This window comes from Cladophialophora bantiana, assembly GCF_000835475.1.
Source record: "Cladophialophora bantiana CBS 173.52 unplaced genomic scaffold supercont1.5, whole genome shotgun sequence".
Lineage (NCBI taxonomy): Eukaryota > Fungi > Ascomycota > Eurotiomycetes > Chaetothyriales > Herpotrichiellaceae > Cladophialophora > Cladophialophora bantiana.
This window is the reverse complement of record NW_015971579.1, coordinates 1,344,861-1,363,033: the sequence shown is the minus strand read 5'-3', so window position 1 is coordinate 1,363,033 and position 18,173 is coordinate 1,344,861. Positions and strand designations below refer to the sequence as shown.

The 18,173-nt window shown below is 51.4% G+C and overlaps 7 protein-coding genes across 7 annotated transcripts; 4 read left to right on the top strand and 3 right to left on the bottom strand.

Moving 5' to 3' along the window:
• Positions 1–202: 202 nt before the first annotated feature.
• On the top strand, positions 203–2,009 carry Z519_04086 (uncharacterized protein; the record flags this gene model as incomplete). The annotated part of the gene is made up of 4 exons (XM_016761832.1): positions 203–431; positions 489–809; positions 863–1,552; positions 1,612–2,009. The coding sequence occupies 4 exons, from the start codon at positions 203–205 to the stop codon at positions 2,007–2,009; spliced, it is 1,638 nt and encodes a 545-aa protein (XP_016622170.1).
• A 561-nt stretch (positions 2,010–2,570) lies between these two features.
• Z519_04085 (uncharacterized protein) lies at positions 2,571–4,589 on the bottom strand (the record flags this gene model as incomplete). Its single annotated transcript, XM_016761831.1, has 1 exon — positions 2,571–4,589. One exon carries the CDS (start codon positions 4,587–4,589, stop codon positions 2,571–2,573), a length of 2,019 nt encoding a protein of 672 aa, XP_016622169.1.
• Positions 4,590–5,738: 1,149 nt separating this feature from the next.
• Positions 5,739–6,910, top strand: Z519_04084 (uncharacterized protein; the record flags this gene model as incomplete). The annotated part of the gene is made up of 2 exons (XM_016761830.1): positions 5,739–6,056; positions 6,140–6,910. 2 exons carry the CDS (start codon positions 5,739–5,741, stop codon positions 6,908–6,910), a joined length of 1,089 nt encoding a protein of 362 aa, XP_016622168.1.
• Positions 6,911–7,266: 356 nt separating this feature from the next.
• Positions 7,267–9,421, bottom strand: Z519_04083 (uncharacterized protein; the record flags this gene model as incomplete). Its single annotated transcript, XM_016761829.1, has 2 exons — positions 7,267–8,546; positions 9,283–9,421. 2 exons carry the CDS (start codon positions 9,419–9,421, stop codon positions 7,267–7,269), a joined length of 1,419 nt encoding a protein of 472 aa, XP_016622167.1.
• A 749-nt stretch (positions 9,422–10,170) lies between these two features.
• Positions 10,171–11,799, top strand: Z519_04082 (uncharacterized protein; the record flags this gene model as incomplete). The annotated part of the gene is made up of 1 exon (XM_016761828.1): positions 10,171–11,799. One exon carries the CDS (start codon positions 10,171–10,173, stop codon positions 11,797–11,799), a length of 1,629 nt encoding a protein of 542 aa, XP_016622166.1.
• Positions 11,800–12,287: 488 nt separating this feature from the next.
• Z519_04081 (uncharacterized protein) lies at positions 12,288–14,287 on the top strand (the record flags this gene model as incomplete). The annotated part of the gene is made up of 7 exons (XM_016761827.1): positions 12,288–12,787; positions 12,839–12,947; positions 13,002–13,058; positions 13,111–13,499; positions 13,556–13,726; positions 13,779–13,827; positions 13,892–14,287. The coding sequence occupies 7 exons, from the start codon at positions 12,288–12,290 to the stop codon at positions 14,285–14,287; spliced, it is 1,671 nt and encodes a 556-aa protein (XP_016622165.1).
• A 185-nt stretch (positions 14,288–14,472) lies between these two features.
• Z519_04080 (uncharacterized protein) lies at positions 14,473–16,218 on the bottom strand (the record flags this gene model as incomplete). Its single annotated transcript, XM_016761826.1, has 1 exon — positions 14,473–16,218. The coding sequence occupies one exon, from the start codon at positions 16,216–16,218 to the stop codon at positions 14,473–14,475; it is 1,746 nt and encodes a 581-aa protein (XP_016622164.1).
• Between the last annotated feature and the right edge of the window lie 1,955 nt (positions 16,219–18,173).

Genomic DNA, 18,173 nt, shown 5'->3' with positions numbered 1-18,173 from the left:
CATTCATTACCAATAGGACACTTTCATTCGGGCGGTAGGTTGATAGGGTAGGTCGGCACTCGTAAGGTGGTGATGTCCCCGCGCAAACCAAGGCCCCTAATCCACGTTTGATTAATGGAGATAGGACATCTCTCCAAACTATATAGACCTTTGGGGTCGGTGGCCTGCAACGTTTGGGGACACAACATCACGTCTCATCGCCATGGCTTCCGCGATGTCGAGCGACGGAGACCATGCAGTTGAGCTTGTCTCACAGGTCAAGGATATCAAAGAGAAAGAACTCACCGAGGTACTAGGAGCAGCTGTGCCTATTGGGCTTGGGGAAATTGTCACCTCGGAAGAGCCAGTGACAACCCGGCTCGAGTTATGGTCATGGTACGCGTATTATTTCGGGAACAACTCTGCCGGTCCTCTTTACTACACTCCCTTGAGTGGGTGCACCCTCGAGTCGATCGTTTGTTTGGGCCCAGTTGGCTAATGACCGACAGTCTTCCAATACCTGCTCTACGGTGCCGGTTTCAACGGAAACGACCCGAGTCAAGATTGCAGTGATCCTAACGCGCCATGCCTCGTCAAGTTCGGTACAAGGAACATCAATGCGAGCACGGTGGTCTTGATCTGCAACGGCCTCGTTTTCGCTTTTCAGAGTGTTCTCCTGCTCTTTCTCGGATCCATGGGAGACTATGGCCCATGGAAGAAATCGGTCTTGATCGTCGCATCCGTCATCTGCTGGGGCACGCAACTCGGTTTTCTCGGATTGAAACACCCATCGCAGTACAACATCGCCATCGCGCTCTATATCTTGACCAGTAGGCAAACATCCAATTGTTGTTATCGCAGGCTCTTTGCTGATGTCCCACAGGCATGTCATACAACCTATGTTACGCATTTTGGATGCCGTCGTTCCCTCAACTTGCGCGCAACACTCCACAGGCGCTGGAGGCGAAGAGAGCTTATTCGGTTGGGGAGCTTACCGAGGAAGAATACAGCAGGAGAAAGTCGCTTCAACGAAACAGACTCAGCAATATCGCATTCTGCTGCACCAGTGCCGGTTTCACTTTTACTCTATTGATTGCCCTAGGAGCTGCATTCGGTTTGCACGCAAACGAGTCTGGTTCAGGCAATCTGCAAGCGGCGGTCATTATCGTCGGGCTCTCTACCGGAATCTGGATCCTGGCTGGAAGTCCGTGGTTCTTCTTGGAAAAATCACGCTCCACACCGCTGCCCGAGGGCGAGACTTACTTCTCCATCGGCGCGAAGAACTACTGGTTCGCAATCAAGAATATCAAAAAGCTCAGCCAAACCTGGCTTTACCTTGTCGGCTATTTCCTCATATCGGACGGATACGCGACCACAAATCAGATATACGGCATCTGCCAGTATCTCATCACCGATTATAGTACCACGGTCTCCACTGAGCTCTCTATCGTCCAGGGTGTCGCGAGCACAGTTGGCATCTATAGTCTGTGGTTTATCCAGAGGCGATTCAAGATCCGAACAAAACCGATGCTCATGACCATCTGTTGCTTTCTCCTTGTCGTGCCAATCTGGGGTAAGCCCCCCTTCCCGATGGTGGATTCATAGAAGACGAAACACTGACACAGCGAACAGGATGCATAGGTATTGGGACAACCAAGTTTGGGTTCCACAAGGTCTGGGAAGTGTGGGGCTACTCGGTATTCGATTGCCTGCTGGTTTCGCCCTTCTACGCTTTTTCGGCCACGATGCTGAGCGACATTTGTCCCAAGGGTCGAGAGGTCAGCTTCTTCGCCATATATTCGCTCGTCAGCAACTCCACGGCTTGGATCGGGCCCATCATCTGCGGAGTCATCATCGACCGCACGGGCAACACTTGGACCGGGTTCCCCTTTTCTCTGTCGCTCAGTGTCGTCGGGTTTGCCCTGATCTGCTGCGTGAATGTGAAAAAGGCCCAGGAACAATGCGAGGAATACGTCCGGAACGACCCTAACCTTCGGAGGCGGGGGGGGTTATACAGATTAGGAGACTAACAGATGAAATGAAGTCGAAACGAGATAGAAAGTAGCCCTTCCGGGAACTGACACCACAGCTACAATGCTGGAGCGGTCTCCATGACCATTGAACGGCGAAATGATGCTTGATAATAGCGGATCTGACAGAGGCGAGACTTATGATGTCTTTTCAATTTTTGGCTAGGACGCGGGTGTCGTGATACGGAAGTGCAATATTCTCTAGTTTGAGGGGGGATTCTCAAATTGTCAAAAATTGTGTGCTTTGGTGGCTGCTGTAGTTCGCAGTTCAGGACTTAGTGCCACCGATATGTGCCGGAATATTGACGGAACGATGGGCAGACTTATGTTCACATGGCTTAGATTTCGAGATTCCAGTCCGAACACCCTGAGAGAAGACTCAGCCCAGAGAGCTGCTGACCGGTTAGAACGGTTCGAGTGGACTTTTCACCGCGCGGGTCCCAAGATATGAAGTTTTCAAAAAGGCCCAGCGCGTGACGGGGCCGCGGAGAAGCATGGGCGTACCAGGAACTTCGACATGCTATATACCTCGATCGGATAATTTCCCCTCCCAAAAGACCGCTATACATGGTCGCGTGGAACGGTGGACGAATAGTCCCGCCCAAACACTTGCACACCGTTTTCAAACGCGTCAAATCGAGCATTGAGATGGAAATCTGTCTGGGTGGCCGTCATCCTGTTCCACCCCTCGATGACCAAGTCGAGTCCCTTGCGGCCGTATTCTTGTCGGAATTGCACCTCGGCGCGGGCTGACAACGGATCGTCCGGGGAAATCGAATATATGCTTTTGCTGGCATCTCCATAATGCCAACCGATGGCTTCAAACTCTATAAGCCCTGTATCCAAAATCCGGCAAAGCGTTTTTGTGCCAGTCTCGATGTCCTCCGTGATAGTGCCGCTCATTTTCTTCCCTGGTCGTAATACCCGGGTCTTCAAGGGCAGCCCGTTCACAGCAGGCTCAAATGGTCGTAACCGAGAGTCTTGTTCGCCTTCCGGCCGTGTTGGAAGCTCTAGTTTGCTCTGAGCGCAGTCTATTGTCAGCGTGGCGATCTCCGGCGAGGGCCAGCAGATTGGAAAATATGAGGTGGACAAAGCAAGACGAAGACGACTTCCGGCACTGATACATTGGCCACACTCGTTCAACTTAATTGAAACATCATAGAAATGCCCAATTTCGAGAGATTTCAGGTCCGTATGGCTATTGCGATGTGTCAGGTTAAGCATACCGAAAGATATCCTCGTAGACGAGCCATCTGGTAGAATCTCGGAGAGGACAGCCACAACGAGAGCGTTCGGTTTGTCGCTGGCGATCCGGAGGGAAACAATTGGGGCACCGAGGAGATCTAATCGTCGAGTAAGTGTCGAACTGTCCAATAGTAGGGAGCCGCCTGCTTCGGAGCGCTGATCACTCGGGAGATCAAGATCGAGACCCGGGCACCAGAGACCCCCAGCGAACCCAACCGTCATGGGAGAGCAAATCGAAAGCCGCTCTTCGACCGTTGAGAGGTCATCACTTAGCCGCCCTGCTGAGAGTCTCATGGTGTGAAGAATAATACCTTGAGCCGGCCAGCAGTTCTCCGCCACCCAATGGCCAGGACGGAAGTCATACCGAGTGCGCGGAGGCACAGAATCTTGTAAGTAGCAGCGGAGCATTGGTTCATCCATGATACCCGTTTCTTTGCCTTTCAACCACTTATCCCACCAGCGGAGGGATTCTTGCAAAAAGCCAATCTGTGGACCAGGCGTTGCAAAATTGGGATACGCATGGGCCCAAGGGCCAATTAGGCCCTTCCGAGGACATTCGAGGTGTTCCAGCATCCGAAAGACCGTGTTCGAATATCCATCCGACCAGGCACCAACAAGATAGACGGGGCACTGAATGGCGCTGTAGTCTTCGCAGATCGAGGCATGCTTCCAGAACTCGTCGCGCCGTTGGTGCGCATGCCATTCGACCATCCAGTTACCGCCAGCTTCCAGGCGGCTCATCCACTGGTCGCGCCACTTATCGCCCACCAAGGCTGGGTCTGGCGGCGTCGGGGTGATGCTAAACATGGTCGCGCCCCACGTGAAATTGTCGACAAGTAGACAGCCCCCCATGTAATGGACATCATCTGCGTAGCGATCGTCGGTCGAGCAGAGTGAGATGACTGCTTTCAATTGCGGAGGGCGTCGAGCCGCCACCTGCAACCCATTGAACCCACCCCACGAGATTCCAATCATACCAATCGACCCAGAACACCAATCTTGTGTGGCAATCCATTGCAGGATTTCCAACGCATCGTCCTGCTCCTGCTTGAGATATTCGCCAAGTAGAATGCCCTCGGAATCACCGCTACCCCGCATGTCGACGCGGACACACGCATATCCATAAGAGGCGACATAGGAGTGATTGAGAGAGTCCCTTTCAGCCGTTCCATCGCGTTTCCTATAAGGCAAATATTCAAGAATTGCTGGTACTGGATTAATCGTCGCATCTTCAGGCAGCCAGACCATTGCCGATAGGACAGTGTTGTCAGAAAGTCGAATCTCATCGTGCTCGTGAATGTGGATTGGCATTGGATAGGACGAGCTGCTCGTCATGTTCGGCTCTCAAACTACAGAACACCACAGATGGCTTGGTTGAATAGGCCGCTAGCACTCTTATTGAAAGAGGTGAGAAAATTGCTGGAGGATGGTGCGTGGATTGAGGTCACCACCATAATATCGAATATGTATTTCTCCGACGCACAACGCAACAGCAACAAACTCCAACAACGAACACAGCCTACAGTTCTTCATCCAATCACTCACCATTTGCCTCCCTTAGCCTACATCATCGAGATGTCAACATCCTGGGTAGCCTTCGGCATTGTTTCAGCTCCTTCTCATCCGCAATCGAAACCCCGAGACCTTGCAATGCATTCTAGCATTAATCATCGAAGCTCTGGTGCGACTGAGCGCGAGGGTAATGTTATGCCCTTGGCCGTATCCTCGCCGCGTCTCCCAATTATTTCCCGTTTCGGATCCTTTGTGATATATTAAATCATGTTATCCACACTCTTTTGGACGCCAAAAGGGAGATCTTGACGATGGGGAGTGAGGCCTGTCTATTTGCCCTGACCCCGCCCTTGTCGCAACATGCACACGCACGCAGAGACTGGCGTTTCTTGGGGCACAGCGAGCAGTTGGACTTGGCCAGCTAGCTGAGATTAACCGGGAATTGACCTTTGATGGGGGTTCCTCGCATTGCTAACCACAACGGGGATAAGCTCCTCTCGCCTTACGATTCTAGAGGCAGATAACAGACAATGCCCGTTCCTTATCAGCAAGTAGGGTTACTAGGAGGGAGGCTCCAGCCCAAGCGCCGAGCGTGCATATATTTTCCAGAATGGGAAGGCTGCAAGAGCGAGATGATAGAGTTGTGATGGGAGGATTGAAAGGGTGAAGTGGCTTGGTTCTCTTGGTTTTATGGCATCCCGATATCCTTCGAGTACGTTTTAGCCTGCATCCTGTATCATAGCTGTTTCTCCTTAAATATGCCTTAACCAGATACAAGGCCGCCACCTGAATAATACCTGAAAGGACCAATGTTTCCTGGGGTGTTACTCCCTAGTTCAAGCGGAGAGGAACTTGAACGGACTCCATCAACGTGTGGGCGATAAATGGTTGCAGCACCTCCTCTCTCAACGCCAATTTTACGCCCACGAAGCAACAGTGTCGTGACATATCCTGCCTCAAAGACTGTCCGACATGGCAGCTGATGTTGCTACCCCTTTGGCCGCCATACCAACGGCGGAGGGAGCCACAACCCTCGACACCACTGAACTGCCTGATTTCGACCCAGCGATCCACTTAGCATTTCAACCGCCTGCTCAACGTCACACGTTCAGCGAAGTAGGACTTCCGAAACCCCATAATGCCCCGGACCTGTGTTACACAGACCCGTTTCCTCTGTTCTCAGAAGAAGGAGTGCGTATCTTGCGGCGCGAGATGCTCGATAAGCGAATGCTAGACAAATATCTCAGGTCCTGGGACCGGGCTCCTGCGTACATTGCTGGCCATGAAAAGGTTGGTCCCTCGTTTGGGTTCTCCCACAAAGCATAATGGTGAATTATGGATGGTCTGACCTGAGTTTATGACCAATAAAAAAGACGGCGAAATTTATGCTGCAGGCATGGCAACATCCTGCCACCCAAGCTGCCATCGACAGAGCAGCCGGATTCCCGTTGCGACGGCTCTACAAAACGGGAGACATTGGGATGGTCAACATTCAGCTGGGTCCAGATGGATTGGCCGGGGTCTATAAGCTCACGGAAACTCCTTTACCACCACAATCACCTCTGGAACTGAAGAAGTCTGAGTACGACAACGTTCCAATCGACTCCTGGCACAAAGACCAGGTCCCCGTCGTGTGTGTGGTCATGCTAAGTGACACAAGTGCGATGCAAGGTGGTGAGACGGCTATCAGAACCGGCGATGGCTCCATCGTCAAGGTCAAAAGTCCAACTATAGGAGGAGCGGTCATCATGCAAGGCGGATGCACCGAGCATGCCGCGCTGCGAGCGACCAACGTGCCGGAGCGCATTAGCATGGTGACCAGTTATACGTTCGCAGATCCCAATCTGGATGACCGGTACTCTTCGCTTCGCAGTGTCGACCCGGCAAATGACGACATTCCCCTGATGTGCAATCTGTTTCTAAAGGAGAAGCTTATTCGCCTTCAAGGTCGAATTGATCTAGTTTTGGCAGGCTTGGCAGAGAAAGAGAGCAGTGGAGAGATGATCGAGCGGGAAGAGGTTGAACGATGGGTGAAAGAGCAGATGGACTTTCTGCGGCGCAGTGCGTGGGAGATGTTCGAGAGAATTCCAAACTTCTTACACAAGGACGCACCGGAAGAAATTATTCGAGGATACCTCAACTAGAATATCAAGCAGGACAGCAGCAGTTGCAGATTGCCCAATAGAATCCTTCGGTCCAGCAGGTTTGGTGTGTAGTTGATCATAGCAATCATTTCTCTTTTGTACAAAGTCTAAGCCTGAATCTAAGAGCGATGTCCATGGACTGAGGATTCGTGGTCTGTTTTTGGCGACCCGCGCTAAGGGGATGGTACTTTGGTAGTTGTCTTTGCAGATACGTCACACACAGATATGACCAGTCCGGTGGCTCAGACGGCTATAACCGGCGTGCCTTTTCTTTCCCATTGACGAGCAAGCAGGGTCCAGTCGGAATTCGAACTTTGCCAGAGCTCCTGGAGAAAAGTTGACAGGTTGGCGTAGTGCTAAAACCGTGTATTTGCGGATAGCGTCCGACACAAGCCACTAATGATCCTCATGCGTCCATCATCTCCGCAGCAAGAAGTTCCGGCAATGAACAGGGGCCATGCAAGATTGTGTAAAGAGGCATTTATGTCGTCAAATTGTTCAATCACTTTGAAGAGTTTATTGGTATGGACTACCAGGGCTTGTTGACCACCCGGAGACGCGCAAAGGCGAGTGCAGACGTAAAGCATCCCAGCATGATGGTATGCTTGGACTAGTCGTATAAAGTCTCGCCTGGATGACCTGGTCAACGTCTGACTGAGCGGTCCCGCAGCCAGCAATGTTGAACCACTTGCAAGCTTCAATTCCTCTTCAAACATTTCAGGCTGCTTCGCATGCTGGGCTCTGTCGAGTGACATGATAGTGATATTGTGCAAAATGTTGAGAAAGTCCCCGAAAGGGACATCTTGTTGCGCAAGATGTGGCAAAGTGACGTGTTGAATGTGCTCATAATCGAATAACGTTGTGCATGCAAGGACGTCGTAAATGGCTAGTTGGTTTTTCAGAAAAATAGTGAGGTCGTCATCGGGAGGCCGTTTCAGTGCTAACGAATTCATTAAGATCCTCGCCGCCTGTCTGTGAGATTGAGCATGAGATAACTCTGACTTCAGCAGCGAATGATTTGAGAGAATGAGCATGGCAGCTAAGATTCCTGCGGTAATTCCACCATTGACGTCAATCGGTGAATCATTCATGTTGCATTCCGTCATCTGGCGTACTTGCTCGGTAATCATAAGAATGGCAGCCTCACCTGCGCGCTGTGAAAAGCCTGGTGGAAGGCAGTCTTCCTGCGACATATGTGCAGCGGAGATAGCAAGAACGGCAAGCTGGAGGATTGTATCCTTTTCTGCCAGGGGAATAACTATGCGCTTGTACTCATTCTTCTCCGAGTCCAGCCAGACCATTAGTGGAGCAATATTAGTCGCATAGTATTGCAATAGACGTTTTGCTGTGGATGAAGGAAGTTGCTGAGCCAAAGCGAGGCCGGACTGGTAACTTGGGGCGGGAGTGTCTTCTCCGGCAACCCTCGGCAGGGACTGGGACTCGGAAATGACATGCTGCGTATGTTGAGATCCATCAGGCGCACTGCGGCCTTTGAACCGGCCGCGAACAGCAATTGCATTCGTCCATCGAAATCTCGGTCCATATCCAGGACATTCGACGCCTTTCCGTGCGCATTTCTTACAAAACGGTAGGGTTCGGTCACAATGGATACGCCTTCTGTTGCAAACACGGCAATCTGGCAGGCAACGTTAAGCAAGAGGGGCCAAGACGCCCATTCTGATGCGTACCTTTGCTTGCAAGTGGACTCGATGGTAGACTGGATTCTCCGAACACCATTATAGTGATTGAAGATCCATTTCGCGCTTGGTCACATGAGTCCCTTTTGAAGTACCCGGAGCAAGTACCAAAGGCCTACGCGTTGGCTGATGGAAGATGACAGGTAGGTTGAAGAAAGCTTTTGGACGAGAGCAAGAGAAGACATTCTTGTGGTGACAAGCTTTGGCTGATAAGACCCAAGGCTGGCGACAAGTGCCAAGTGCCAAGCGCCAAGCGATGGCGGTGCGAGGCTAAGCCCACAATCGAATGCCTCTGGTACCTTGGACGTCGTACTGGAGACGGCAACTCCTAAAGCACCAATTGTCACTGTCAGTTCAAATATTGCAATAGGGCAAGACGCATAATTCTGTGCAAAGAGTACACAGGATGTCACACTTCCTCAGGTTGTGGTACAGCGAAGCGGGAAAATCTCTAATGAAGACCTAACCACCCTCGTTCTAACCCTAGATCGCGTACCCGGCTAGGCCATCATTACCGTCCTCGAGCATTTCAACCTTGACGAAACTGGATGCGCAAACGTTGGTTTGAGAACGACTTTGTCGAGTGGGGGTACGGCGCGGCAGGTTCGCCGAGCTGTGGTTTCTTCAGGTCGATAGGCGGAGTTGCGCGTGTCATACATCCGAAGTCGAGCGTACTCATCGAAGGGTCTTTCTCGGGTCCACGATTGCCTCGATAATGACTTCCTTGGGGCCGTTGACGATCAACCGAAGCGCGACGATCCCAATTGTGCACGCCATAAGGGACAACATTTCCCTGGAGTGGGAGATCAGACATGGACTCCGACTCGCCTCTTGAGCAACATGAAACACGAAAAGACGCCGATATTGTGTCCCGATCATCAAGTGGGTAAAAGTGGCTTCGAGTGGTTGTGTCTCAGTAAGGACAACTTATCCGGCGTGCCTGAGCTGATCAGTTACAAATACGAGGTATCTGGGACGACGACTTTCGTGTGGGAACAACCTTTAACCAGAAGCCGGTAAGATTGAAACCTTATCAATTCTGGGAGGAGCACCATGATAACCGATGGTTGATGATTGATTGGTGGAGTATGGGAATTACCTCTCTCAACAAGAGCAAAAGGCCATGAACCTTGCCGAGTGGTTTTTCTCCTTTCCTTGCCTCCATCAGGATTAGCCCACGTGAACTGTGGAATCCAGGTTTCCCAATCAAGGAAAGATCTCTCACTTCCTTCCTCGGTAGGCCTCCTAGGTACACAGTGGCGCCCTGTGCTTGATGGCTCCTGCTCTCAACGTTCAACGAAGACATATGACTCATGAGACTGGAATATACTGGTCTCGCAAAAGAGGCAGTCTCTTGTAACACTACGAGCGTTGACAGTGTCCTGAATTTACTCTCGTCTGGAAGAACACCGGAGCCCTATACCTGGCAGCACAGATTTCAAGGAGCTGCCTCTGGGTCTCTGAGAGCACGGCATGCACATTAGCAACGAAACATCGAACGGGAGCTGCAGCTGCAGCTTGTCCGGAAACGGACTTGGACAGAACAGTATTCCATGCCAAAAGATGCTTCTAGGTCTCAGTGACCTCGGTACATTACAAAGGACCCTTGCCCCGATCACAACGGCGGACCTGTTTAAGCCTCCTTGCTATTCGGAAAGGCCAAAGTCTGGCATTGATATCAGCAAATTCCTCAGTCGCGAGGGACGTGTTAGACGACCGTCATCTCTGAAAGCCAGCGTGGCCGAGTTCGGTGAAGATATGATTAGTCTCGGTACAGGTCGTCCGTCGCCAGACACATATCCGTTTGAGAGAATGGAGTTTGCATATTCCTCGCCCAACGTTACCGCCTGGACTGATCAGGCTATGCATATCCATGGCTCTCAGGAGAAGAAGGGAACAGGCATCGTATACAAGCAGGATCCGTCGGCTTCGATCGATCTATCAATCGCGCTGTCCTACGGTTACTCTCTTGGGTCTGAGCAACTCATTCAATACCTTACCACTCATGTCTCTCATGTTCATTCTCCGCCCTATTCAGATTGGGAGATATGCCTCACAGGGGGGAACACATCAGCCATGGAGACTGCATTTCGCAACTTCACTGATCCTGGCGATTATGTCTTGGTGGAGGAGTACACATACTCTGGGATGATAGAAGCAGCGTCGGCTCTCGGCCTGATTCTAGTTCCTGTGGCAATGGATGCAGACGGGATAAATCCCGACTCGCTAGACAACATCCTATCAACGTGGAATGACTTTCATCAGGGGAAGCCGGCACCGAAATTATTATACACTATACCAACCGGACACAATCCAACTGGCATAACGCAGCCTCTGCACCGGCGACAGGAGATCCTAGATGTTGCTGAGAAACACGACATTCTGATTCTTGAAGACGACCCTTACTATTATCTTCATTTTCCACAAACTCATGGAGGCTCAGACTTCCTCTCCCTCCCGTCTTACCTCGCACTCTCCAGGGCCGGACGTGTCATACGGCTCGACAGCACATCCAAAATTCTTGCCCCAGGGTTGAGGCTGGGTTGGCTTACGGCTCCAAAGGCCATCGTCGAGACATTTCAAGCGGCGCATGACCTCGGGTTTGTCCATCCTAGTGGCCTCAGCCAGGTGGCTGTATACAAGCTAATATCAGAGACATGGGGACACGATGGGTTTTTGCAATGGCTGAACGTCCTGGCGGGCAACTATCGTGATAGAGCTTCAGCATTGCTTCAAGCGATGGAGAGAGAGCTTGGATGGGGAATATTAGCAGACATTTGCTCCTGGAGCGAAATCCGGGCTGGAATGTTCATTTGGCTGAAAGTTGACTGTAGCACGCTACTAGACATGTCCGAAACACTGATGGATGCAGAAGCAAGGCATCGGGCACTTGTGAAAATCGAGGACAAGATTTATATGGAAGCGTTGAAGGAAGGGGTGCTAGCCTGTAAAGGCAGCCCCTTTCAAACGCCGACACTGACTAACACTGGTGCTATCAATGATGATGGACGATCGTCGGCTGTGCTTGGAACATCCCTGGGCAAGGAAAAGGTTGCCGTCTTCCTGCGCCTAACGTTTGCGTCTGCCGAAGCGACGGACCTTGCCAAGGCAGTTGGGCGTTTGGGAATAGCGCTCCGCAACATATTCACCCCGAAATCTGGGGAAGCAACTCCAGCGATATCTGTTCAGTGACCCGTTGCACCTCATACGCATCCCACTATTAGCCAGGTTGTGGCACTCTTGATATAATCTTATATTAACCACTGCAAGATCCTTAAGTTGAACGCGCCCACGTGGTAAACAAGAGGGAAGAATCTGGAAAGGTCAAAACGTCTCACTCCGTTAGGATGAGTGCTAACGGCCTAGGGTTAATTATGCTGGATGTTTAATCTTCCGACAGGGGACGACCGATCGTCTAGACCCTTCGGACTGATAAGGAGTCTCTATTTATCACCCAGTTTCGGCGGAGGATGGTTCTCTCTGCAAAGGATTCTGTCGCTTCCACCTATCGTATTGATTTACCTTTTCAGGAAGCTCAGCCATCTTGATCGCAAGTCAACAGGCTGTTGCAACCCTGAGGTTCGGGTAGCTGATCTTTCCACCATGGGAACCACGTCGCTGTTTGAATAGTTTGGTATCCCGTCGACAATTTTCTGTCTCCTACATAACCAGAACTCCTCATGGATACCATCAAGCCCGTGCCTAATCACTCGGTGGAGAAGGTCGGCGACAAGGGTGTGTACGAGGTCCAGGAAGGCGAGGCTTCCTCCGTGATCGAGAATGTCGACTCTCTCAAGCGACGATTGACGAATCGTCAAATGCAGCTCATAGCAATCGGCGGCTCAATCGGCACTGCGCTCTTCGTCAGTATTGGATATGGGCTCATTGAAGGCGGTCCCGGCAGTCTGTTCATCGCTTTCACTCTGTATTCCTGCATTCTCGGTCTCGTCAACAGCTGTATGGCGGAGATGGCAGTGTTCATGCCAGTCAGCGGTTCTTTCATTCGAATGGGATCCAAGTGGGTTGACGAGGCATTCGGGTTCATGGTGGGCTGGAACTTTTTCCTTTACGAGGCTGTCTTGATCCCTTGGGAGATCTCAGCTCTCAACCTCGTTCTGACCTATTGGTCCGACAACGTTCCCAAGGTCGCCATATGCATTGGCTGCATCGTTCTCTACGGGTAAGCTAATGTCCTGCAGTATTATTCCTCGCCATGAGACTGATATTTTAGATTAATCAATCTCTTCGCTGTCAAGTGGTACGGAGAATCCGAGTTCTGGCTTTCTGGCGGCAAGGTTGTTCTAGTCGCGATTGTCTTTTCCTTTACCTTTGTCACAATGGTATGTGCAATTCCACAGTCGCATCTGCCGTCGCCGTTCGATAACAGGATGTAGGTCGGAGGTAATCCCAAGCACGATGCATACGGATTTCGCTACTGGAGTAATCCTGGGGTAAATTTTATGTGATATCTACGGCCTGGTCTACCATGCTAATTTTTCATAGGCGTTTGCGCCCTACGTCACCACTGGCGCCCTTGGTCGGTTCGAGGGATTCCTGGGCGCGCTGTTTATGGCCGCGTTCACCATTGTTGGGCCGGAGTATGTGGCCATGGTCAGCGGCGAGGCAATGTACCCACGAAAGCACCTGAAAGAGGCCTTCAAGACCGTCTACTGGCGGTTCGGCGTCTTCTTCATCGTCGGAGCTCTTTGCGTCGGCATTGTTGTCCCGTACGATGACCCGACACTGAACGCTGTTCTGAACGGAGGTTCCACTGGCACGGCTGGCGCATCCCCGTACGTTATTGCCATGCAGAACATGGGAGTCAGTGTGCTCCCGGACTTGACAAATGCTCTCCTTGTTACGAGTATCTTTTCTGCCGGAAACACCTATGTGTAAGTTAATTGACGGTTTATTTGCGCGGGACGTTAAACTAATGTCAACTCCACAGCTACTGCGCTTCCAGGACGCTCTACGGTCTCTCCCTGGACGGCCATGCTCCGAGGTTCCTGCAAAGATGCACCAAAGCCGGAGTGCCTATTTACTGCTTCTGCGTCACCATGATATTTCCGCTCTTGTCCTTGCTCACCCTGGGAGCTAGTAGTACCCAAGTTATCACGTGGTGCGCACTCTTATATCCATTCTGTATCTGCCCGGTGCTAACGTCAAGCCAGGTTGACGAATCTTACGGAGGCATCTCAAATCATCGACTTCATCGTGATGGTGAGAATCTCCTTTCTACCTCCATGTGCTATCCATCTATTCACTAATCGAATGTGCTTCACAGTGCATCATCTACATCTTCTTCTATCGCGCTTTGAAGGCCCAAGGCTACGACCGAAACACCCTGCCCTACAAGGGCTGGGGCCAACCGTACGTGGCATGGATCGCCATGATCTTCTTGATCTGCATCATCGGCATCTATGGCTACACCACGTTCCTGCCCGGATGGTGGGACGTCGGGACTTTCTTCTCTTACTACACCATGTGTTTTGTCTGCCCATTGCTCTACGTGGGCTGGAAAGTCTTCAAGAAAACGAAGCTGGTCAAGCCGGAAGAGGCGGACCTAGTGTGGGAGCGTCCTGTCATCGACGCCTATGAAGCCAGCTTTGTTGAGGTCCCTCTTGGTTTCTGGCAAGAAGTTCGACTGCACCTTCCGAAACTGGGCAGGAAGGCTGCATAATTCCACGACACATGTAACGACAAGCAGGGTTTCCTGACTGAGAGGGAACAGCGCGCAGGTATATATACGTCAAGACAACAAGGAGTGACTCGCTCACCCTTTATCCTAGATAGTCTTGGAAAGATGGCTTTTGGGCGATATATATTAAAATGGGACTACATCTGGTTGTCCTTGCGATGGATACGTTACGATTCCCCCGAGACAGCCTTCTTTTCCTCTCGGAGCAAATCAAGCAAAGGACCTTCCGGGACATCCTCACGGTCCAACATTATCTCCACCATCCTCAAACCGCTGCCGCCGGCCATTTCTGTAGCCGAAAGTACCCGCTCGAGCTCTCCCCAAGTGCTCACGGTAGCTGTGAAGACGCCATCGTCAGCGCCCAGGAAGTGTGGTGCTTGAAGGTAGCGCCAACGAGCGATGTCGTTGTACCTTTTCTTCAAGCCGTGAATGCATCGTTCGATCGTGTAGCCGTCGTTGTTGAGTAGGAAGATTATGACGTCCAGCTTCTCACGTACGATGGTGCTAAGTTCCTGCACGGTCATTTGGAAGCTACCATCGCCGATAAAGAGCACGGTCCGCGCATGGCTGATGCCGTGATAAGCTGAAGAGGCTATAAGCTCCCTCTGGGCTAGAGCCGCGCCCTGGGCCGCGGGAAGCATATATCCAATTGAGAGCCAGGTCACCGGCGCGAAGACGCGTGTGTTGCGTGGAAGTACCATCTCTTGGACACCATAGCCTGCGGTGCCTGTTTCGCCTAGGACAATGTCGCCTGGATGGATGAAATTGGCCAGAAGACGCCACAGTTTATCTTGCGTGATGCATTGGTTGCTCGGAAGCGATGAGAAACAGATTTCACGGTCCTCACCAGACAAGTTGGCAGGCATGCCAGAAGGCTTCAAGTGCATAGCGCTCAGCTCTTGCCGCAGCCGGGAGACGCCAAGCTTGGCCCGGATGTCGCGAAAGGTTTGCTCGCCTATCCGAATCTCGTTATCTGTGTAGCTGATAGTGACTGCCTTAGGAGGGATGCTAGTAGAGTCGAAGGTGTTAGTAGAGCTAAAGTGAGGCCCGAAGCACAAGACCAGGTCCGAACTGTCCACGAAAGCCTTCGCCTTTGGATCGTAGCTGCCTCGATAGACTCCATGGACGTTGGAAGCCGTCTCATCCACAAGACCTTTGGCAAAGACCGTTACCCAGGTGGGCCACTTCGTTATCTGGACGATTTTCTGGACGTCTTCGGTGATTCCAAGTGCTCTGCTCTCGCCATCTACCAGAATCATCGGCTGTTGGGCGGCTCTAATCTTTTCCAATACAATTGAAAGGGTCAGATCATGAGCCGGTGAGACCATAGTTTCGATTGAAGTGATTTCCGACGACAGAGACTCTGACCATAACCTGCCGGCTTCAACTGGTGCATCTACCAAGTCCACCGGGACCTGGATGTAGACCGGCCTACTGTGAAAGAGGCATTTCTTCAGAATTGTGTCAATCTGTTCTGCCGCTGATTGAGGGTCTCTGAGGCTCTCCTGTGCCACCGTAATATGGGCATGCATCTGAGCAAAGCGTTGATAATTGCCATCAGCAAATGTGTGGTGCACCTTCAGTCGAGAGTCCTGAGTGGCTGTTTCGGGGGCGCCGACCACATGGACAACTGCTGCACGTTCGCAGTATGCACCAGCTATGGCATTGATAGCTGAAAGTTCTCCGACTCCAAATGTGGTTATCAGCGCTCCAACGCCATTGATCCGTGCATAGCCATCCGCAGCATATCCCGCATCTAGCTCGTTGCAGTTGCCGACCCAATGAAGCCCTGAGGGTTCAATATGATCCAACAAGGTCAGGTTGTAATCACCGGGTACACCGTGGATGGAGCGCACTCCCAGTTGACGGAGGCGTGTAAACAAGTACTCCGCGAGCTTGACTGTGGTAGACATGTTCTGCTTGATTTGTGTGCAAAGTCAGGTTCTTCTGAACGGGTAACTGGCCGCCACGAAGTTCTGGGACACTATTCCTAAAACTTGATTGCAAGCCAAAAGCTCCAGATTTTGCCGTCCATGATGAGCGGAAGATACATAACACTTTTGTTGTCTTGTGGCAATGTTCAGAATAATGGCGTGAGTGGGCATCTTTTGGCCAAATTTCGGCTGTGTCGCGAGAACTAGCTTGATGGAGACCAGAGTTGGAGGATCGTATACTCACTCCCAAACCTCTTTGAATCAGAATTTGACCCTCTTAGGGTGTAAAAACACAATGAAAAAGAGGGGGAAGGATTTTCCCCGGCTATGCGACTCGCGAACCGTCATTCTGGTCATTTGAGTGTCTCCTAGTTTGGCCTCGACTGGGTTTAGTTCTCCTTTATCTGCCTCTGTTTGGACGCTGGTGAAGCTCCACACCCTGCCCGGATGCACCAAGCTTCGCCCGGCTTGCTCACGCCATACAAATCTTTTCGGATATTGTCCCTTCCATTTCATCAAACTCGATTAGACTGCTCACCTCGTTAGAGACCAGTCAGATGCACTCGGTACTCAGTCCGACGCTCTCATCTCCACTTACCCAGCATGCGGCCTCGATGTGGATCAAATTGCATGGTCAGAATAACCCCGATAGATAGACACTTATGTGGGCTCCCGAACCTGCTTTCATTTTGATGAAAACCCCAGTGGATGGCCTGATTCTGGATCCTTGAGCCGGACTAGGAATGAGCCAGGAATTCTTAGGCGATATCTTTGCCCCCTTTCTAATAAACCTGGCTGGGGGATCAAGCTCTCCAAGCCTCACGCGATCGGGAGTGTCATATCCTTGTTTGATCTCGACCCTCTGGGTATTACCTGTCGGCTATCAAAAGCGGACGGGCAGCCTTGAGATATGTGGGCAGCGCTAAGCAGCCACATGGACATCTGCAAGAAAAAGGACGACGAGGTGGACAGATGCCTTCCTGCATTCACGAAACAAAGACACGAGTCTCAAACCGGCCTATTCCATCGTTCTTGGACACTCCTGCAATCGCTTCAGGTTCAGAATAGACGTAGACTATCGGAATAGTGAATAGACAGCAACTTGTACTGGGATCAGAGCAGCTCGACACGAGAAAACATTGCCGATCTGCGTTGACGCCCAGAGATGCCCAGAGAGAATGATATTCATCCTGCTTAGCTCCTATCCAGCATCTCAAAGTGTCTGAGGGGTTTTCTCACCCGTGGAATGAGGTCAAAGGCCTTCTTTCCCGCTAGCGAAAGGTCTGTGATGGAAGTCGACACATTTGAATACATCCTCTGACGGCTTCTGATTTTCCTTGACACCGGCTGCTGAGCTTGAAGAGGCAGAAATATATTTGGGCAGAAGAATACTCGGTAAGCGATGCTGGTGGGCTGTGTTTCTGGGCGCGTGTATACGCCTCACCAGCCTGATGCACTAGCCCCTTCAAGCCCATTTGACCCCGCCGCGGCCTCACGTTTATTGGGCATGACTTCGCCTAGCAGCCAAGTCAGAGGCATCCGAAATATCTAGGAGTGAGCCTTGTTCATCGCCACCAACAAGGCGGTTTTCATCACCAGGCCTTCTGAAAGGCAGCCTGAAGCAACTAGGCGTCACTTGAAAGATCAGCAGTTATTTTGCTGCCTTACTCCGCGTTCTCAGAATATGCATCTGCACCAACAACGGACACAAAAGAATCAGACTCCATCACTCAAAATGAGAGATGGCGATAACTTGACCAACATCGATCCCGTTGCGTTGGATGATGGATTCGGGCGAAGTGGATGCCGACACTTCACTCTGTAACTGCTGCCGTTCGATAGATTTCAACAACTCCTTGCTACGCCATCATACCGTTGATGCGCCTTATCGCTGGGAAGGTTTGCCTTACCAGCCTTCCGAGCTGAGTGGAAGG